The sequence below is a fragment of the Setaria italica genome, chromosome III (assembly GCF_000263155.2).
Source record: "Setaria italica strain Yugu1 chromosome III, Setaria_italica_v2.0, whole genome shotgun sequence".
Classification (NCBI taxonomy): domain Eukaryota; kingdom Viridiplantae; phylum Streptophyta; class Magnoliopsida; order Poales; family Poaceae; genus Setaria; species Setaria italica.
Window position 1 is genome coordinate 27768639 of NC_028452.1, and position 5723 is coordinate 27774361.

The 5723-nt window shown below is 47.8% G+C and overlaps 2 protein-coding genes across 2 annotated transcripts in view; both read right to left on the bottom strand.

The window, feature by feature from the left end:
- Positions 1-682: 682 nt before the first annotated feature.
- Positions 683-2709, bottom strand: LOC101752825. The gene is made up of 4 exons (XM_004963832.2): positions 2520-2709; positions 2297-2427; positions 2145-2208; positions 683-2028 (listed from the first exon to the last, which is right to left on the bottom strand). Exons 1-4 carry the CDS (start codon positions 2707-2709, stop codon positions 683-685), a joined length of 1731 nt encoding a protein of 576 aa, XP_004963889.2.
- Positions 2710-3826: 1117 nt separating this feature from the next.
- LOC101766339 (protein SSUH2 homolog) overlaps positions 3827-5723 on the bottom strand; it is a 5925-nt gene continuing 4028 nt past the window's right edge. Inside the window, exons 5-7 of the mRNA XM_004962410.3 lie at positions 5567-5708; positions 5047-5172; positions 3827-4506 (exon numbers count right to left, since the gene is read on the bottom strand). Of these exons, the coding sequence (XP_004962467.1) occupies positions 4125-4506; positions 5047-5172; positions 5567-5708 (650 nt within the window). The 3' untranslated portion in view covers positions 3827-4124. The remainder of the gene's footprint in view (positions 4507-5046; positions 5173-5566; positions 5709-5723) is intronic.

Here is a 5723-nt window from a genome sequence, read left to right on the forward strand (position 1 = left end):
GTTGGAGTTCGTTTTTTCTCCTTTTTTTCCCTAAAAAAGGTATTGGGGGTAAGATTAGCAGCCTCTTGGAGTTGCTCTTAGAGTCTAAAAAAATAGCCCCGAACCTAATTCCGGTTTCCTCAGCTCTTCTTCATACACTACCACGTCCTCTCCTGCAATCATCTGTCAATCGAGCGAATCCCCCCTGGTAAGAACACGAGATGGTGTGGGGTTCTAGGTATGTCAAGGACTTTCTTTGAGCCTGATACTTCTCTCTGAACATTGAACTTGTTATTTATTGGAACACGGATGGTGGATGAGTCATTCTGAAAATTGAACTAGTCATCCAAAAGCTGTTTGATGTATCTGAGACGGATGTGAAACCTAACTTGTAGCAGAATGTGACGTAGTTTCAGATCTACTTGAGTGGGTTTTTTCTATCTTGTATGTTGATTTACAAAACTGGTGCATCATTTCTCAAACCAAACAAAGCATCGGTTCACTCTATTCTACTAACCAAACATAGCAAAGGACCATCCAATCATGCAAGGAATGATGCCATGCTGGATCAACTGGTTCCAGATGGGGGCACTCCGCTAACCAAACACGCTGTATATTATACCCTCATGTGCTGAAAGACTACAACATATGTAGTAGATTTACATAAACAGATTGCCCCCACATGAATTGGCGCCAAATTCATTCAAATCCTCACCGCCGTCCTGCTCAAACCAGTCGCCACGTCAAACAGCTCAAGCGAGCTGTCGACCAAATCTATCCCACCTACGCTGCCGCCGTCACCTTCTTCATCGCAGCCGCGCAGCCACGTCAGGTTCTTGGGGTCCTCACGGAGCAGCATGGCGTCGTACCGCATGCTCGGGAACGCGTCCACCCCGGCGACCTTCGCCACGGCTGCTCCCGGGGCTTCATGCTGATGACCACTGGCGATCCAGCCGCTCTTGGAGGTCGCGGCGGCCACGAGGCCGAGACGGCTCCTTGTCGTCACCGAGCGCCTTGTCCCCTGGAGAAGCGCCGGTTTCCGGTGGTCGGGAGCACCGCCGGCACCACCGTGCCTGGCGTCCTGCCGCCGTCGGCAGTCTTCGTTCTCGTTCACCGCGCGTTTGACAATGGCGGTGTTTGCAGACTTCCGTGAGCCAGTCCTCGTGAGTCCACTGCCCATGGAGGCGGCGGCGGCGGTACGATGAGGCCTTGCCTTGTCGTCGTTGATCTTTTGGCCGGCGCTGTATACTGGTGAATCATTGTCCAACGCGTTCCCCCTCCGCACGTTCCGAGCGGCGGCGATCGCCGGGGCCAGGGACCGCCGCCACCTCTGTGTCGTCGTGCTCGCCGGCGTTGCCGCTGCCACGCCGCCTTGCTCCACGGCCACCGTCACCTGCCGCGACGACCTGACACCATTTCTGGACGATGCCACGCCGGATGCGCGGCCCCTGCTGGTTTGGTGCGCATCACGCGGCTGCGGCGTTGACCCGGTGCCGCCGCTCTGGCTTGCCAGCCTCGAACGTGCCGTGGCGACGTCGGCACGTCTGGTCAGTGACGGCTGCCGAGAAGACGTGGAGGCGGTTGACCTCGGGCTCGAGACGCCCGGCGCAGGACGTGCTCGGGTGCACGTCGGCGACGGGGCCCCAGATTTGGGCTTGGACGCCGGCGCCATGGATTGGACCACGACGTAGCTTGTGGCCAGCCGTGGTTTGTCGCGGCGACGGGTCTGGGCGATCGCGGTCGCCGCCGCCGGGCTCCCCGCCGTGCCCGGAGTGCGGGGGCTCGACCCCCCGGACCACAGCGGCGTGGAGCTCACAGACGCATTGCTTGCGGTGTTGATCGACGACGCCGACGATATCCGGATGCGCAACGGGCGACCGGACGACGGCACGGCGTTGTTGACGGAGGTCGCGGAGCTGCAGTTGGACAACCTCGACGCCTTCGGGGTCTCCTTCTCGCCGATGCCCGTCGGGCTTACCTGAATCAATGGCAAAATTACGAACACACGGAGGACCTTATCTCTTGTGAACTGATCTAGAAAAAAATTAGCTATATTACAAATTGACAATCATTGATCACAGAAGAACAATGCAGACCCGTGAATTACTTTTCCCGTATGATGCCGATCCAGCCTTTGCTAGCCGTCTCGGCACCGCGGAGGAGACCTGATGGTCGCCTGAGGTACTCGTCGCCGGAGACCAGAGAGGCGTTCCCGGAGGAGTCAGGAGCCTATCGATGCAATTGAACATGTAAGAATGAAGGCACAACTACATTTCTATGGCTTCTCGTCACAATTTGTGTCAATTAATCCATCCACAGTTCCATACCAATCGTAGTCATGCTTCCCGATCCCCGAGGTCAGGGACAGCACGTCGTCGGCGCTGCCGCCGCTGCCTCCCCGCCTCGCCTTTCCCTTCCCGTCAGCCGGTTGGGCCGTTCCTTGCGCAGCTACATTTATCATTGCAAAATTCCATTTTCTTTGAGCACACCAATCAGGCTACCGGAAGATGGTAAGAGCAATATACAATTGATGATCTCACCGTTTTGACCGGAGATTTGAGGATCGGGCAGGCACTTGCGCAGGGCAGAGAAGAACTCGATGCTCTCGCCGTTGGCCACCTCCCTCCCGCCGCCGTGGCGCAGGAGGAGACGGGCCGCGGCCGACGTGAAGCCTGACGATGGTTTCCTCGTCGTCCTTGGGTGCGGATCCCCGGCGGCGAGCCTGCTCATTCCTTCGGTGCAGGGCTGCAACGGATTCTTGATCGTGTTCGGAGGAATTGAAATGGACAACACCTACCCGGCGTGCAAGATTGTTGCAACGGTGATGCCAGGAGGGGGAGAATTGGAAATGGCAAGATCGAGAATAAAAAGACAGTTTTCAGGAGAATGGAAACAGAATGGAGGCGTTGAAACTGTATAGTTCCTTATAAAAAAATCTGTGAAGTTGCAAATTCCATGAAGAAAGCTACATTTTTGTATATATCTTTTAATGTAATTCTTTTCTAAATTTATTTTTTTATTTATATCCTTTTGTGTATTTTTCTTTCACATGCTTCCTTTTTTTGTGATTAGAAATTGTGAAACTCCTTTTCAGCTAACTCCCTCTCCAAGGGGATAATCCCCTCCAATTCTTTTCAATCCCCTCTGAATCGAACAATCTCAATCAATGGCGGCTCGCATGATCTCCTTCGAGTTCTATGGTTATGCCAGGGGTTTTCTGAGTCCAGTATAAATCACGAGCTTAAAAGATGTTTACGATGGCGCCAGGGCACTGTCAGCCACGGTAGCGAGGATCAAGGGTGACCCATGAAGGATTAGTGCCACGGTGCCTTAAAAAGAACTTCAACCAAGCAAGCTATGCTTATATGTCTTAAAAGAAACCTTAAGGTATCAGGAGACGACTACACGCTGAAATAGAAGGAACTGAAGTTCTTTGTACGCTAATCAGGGTCTCATTACAAGCTGTACGCTTGCCAATTTTTTATATGATTCATCATTTTCCTTTGTTCAGGTCATGTAGCCTTTTTCATTCTTTTGTTTAAGTCATTTAGTTTGTTCAGGCCATGTATGAATCGTTTGCGTAGATGAATGATGTTGCCACTCTTACATTCGTCTTGGAGAATCGAAAATGATACGGAGATTCAACTTTCCAACATAAGCGTGCAAGCTTTAAATTACCTTTGCAGGAGTCAGAAATGATAGGGAGTCTCTTTGACCTGTACAATTGTACTCCATTCATATAAAGAACCTTATTCCTAAGAATCGCAGCAGCACTATTTCCAGCAGCCAAGCATGTTTTCAACGACAATATATGTATTTTACCAGTTAAAACTGTGCAACAAACATATAATCCGCTAATAGGTGGAATAAAGGACCACGATTACAAGAACGGCAAAACCGTCCCAGAACAACTGTACATCACATTTGAGATGGCCAGACATGACCATTTTATTCACCGAACAATATGTACAATGATGTTGTACTTGTACATGCCCCAGAGATCCAATATACAGTGTCTTAATACGTAGAGATAGTTTCCGTGATAGAAAACACAACAATTGGCAATGTTTATTTTAACACAACCCACTTCTGTGCTGTGATACTGCACACTGAAAGGAGACATTCATTCATACCAGGAAAAACAACTATTTCCCCAGCCACTCGAAGCAACAGCAGAGGCCCCAGCAGAATTTGGAAGGATAGTCCCTTATGAACACATCCCTGCTGTAGCCGATGACATATAAGCTAAAGGACTGCTTGCGATGGGCCATGGTAACACGGGTTACAGGCACAACTGAAATGATGTGTCTCTCAGAAATGACCCTCGCGGATGGTGGAACTGGCAGCCGGCTGGCGATGACTTCTGAGGAGAATTGGTTAAGTGGGTATGAATCAGCAAAGAAAGCAGGAGTGCACTGATATGCCTGTATGTTGCATAGTTGCACCCCTTTGGCTCTGTGGAATACTTCTTCAGGGACCGAGGCGGCCCCTCTAGTTGCGCTAACTTTTCTAGATGACAGTGTCTTCCTGGAAACAGAATAGTTGCAAGAATGCAAGTTGGATCAATATATCAGGTAATTGCTAACATCTGTGGGATGTGGTTTCTTAAAATCATTAGACAAAACAAGTATACAAAAGGCCAATCCCTGCTAGGAGACAACTGGAGTGGCAACTAGTAATCTCTAACTGAACTCCCTGGTTGTGCACATGCATGTTTCTGCAGTTACCTCTTGATATAGAGCATGGGCATACTAACAAATTGGTTGCCTCAACATAAATGAGTATCAATAATTTATTTTCTATGATGTAACACTACACAACATGACATGTTAAGCTGAATTCACAAAGAAAGTGTCAGCTAACAAGATCTGCAACTTCAAGTTTTTAACTGCTCAGCAGCATATCTGCTAATCCAGATGTTTTTAGGATTATTATTTATTAAACGGATAAGAATGGTTTTCACAATTAAAGCAGTATAGTAACATACTCTTGGAACTTACCAAACAAGGCATCAATTTACACATTCAAACCAATATAAAGACTTCAGAAAAATGGATTCAAGATTACCATCGAACATGAGCAATGCTCTGGGCAAGAAGGGCGCCATATCCTGTACATGTGTTGCATGTCACCAAGCCACGCGATCCACATGCTATACAAGGCAACATCCCTTTACCATTGCACATTCCACATCTGTGACAAAAAAAGGATACACAAGCATAATAAATATCTGTGACATAAGGTGGTATTGTTTATGTAACTGAGGTGAAATAATAATAATAATAATAATAATAATAATAATAATAATAATAATAATAATAATAACAACAACAATAAAAATTAGTTCGTGACAAGAGTCTATTGTAATATCAGGTTGTTTTCCATATGTATACTCAATATAAATGACTAAATAAAGATAAGTTAACAAACTTCAAAAGGTTACTGGACCAAAACATAGAAGCAACAATACCGGATTAATAATTCAATCTTTTATAAGAGATCTGTATTCCATCAAGGAGATCTGTATTCCAGGACTGAGGTGAACTACAAACTTCAGATCTTAAGCAAAGGAAGTAGAACAACTAACACTGTATCCGATCCATCTTGGTGAGCGAGTAAACCTCTGCCATGACATGCACCACAGCGGGTCATCTGATTTGCTTTGTAAAACCCGTGCTCCTGACCAGCATTGCAAGTAGGACAGGGTTTCTCTCCACGACCCTCACAATGAGATTTATATAAAG

Coding starts and splice junctions, on each gene's coding strand:
- LOC101752825 (XM_004963832.2), bottom strand. CDS start 2,709: ATGAGCAGGCTCGCCGCCGGGGATCCGCACCCAAGGACGACGAGGAAA. Junction 2,209..2,296: donor ACTACGATTGGTATGGAACT/GTGGATGGATTA, acceptor TTGCATCGATAG/GCTCCTGACTCCTCCGGGAA. Junction 2,029..2,144: donor GTACCTCAGGCGACCATCAG/GTCTCCTCCGCG, acceptor TTTGTAATATAG/CTAATTTTTTTCTAGATCAG.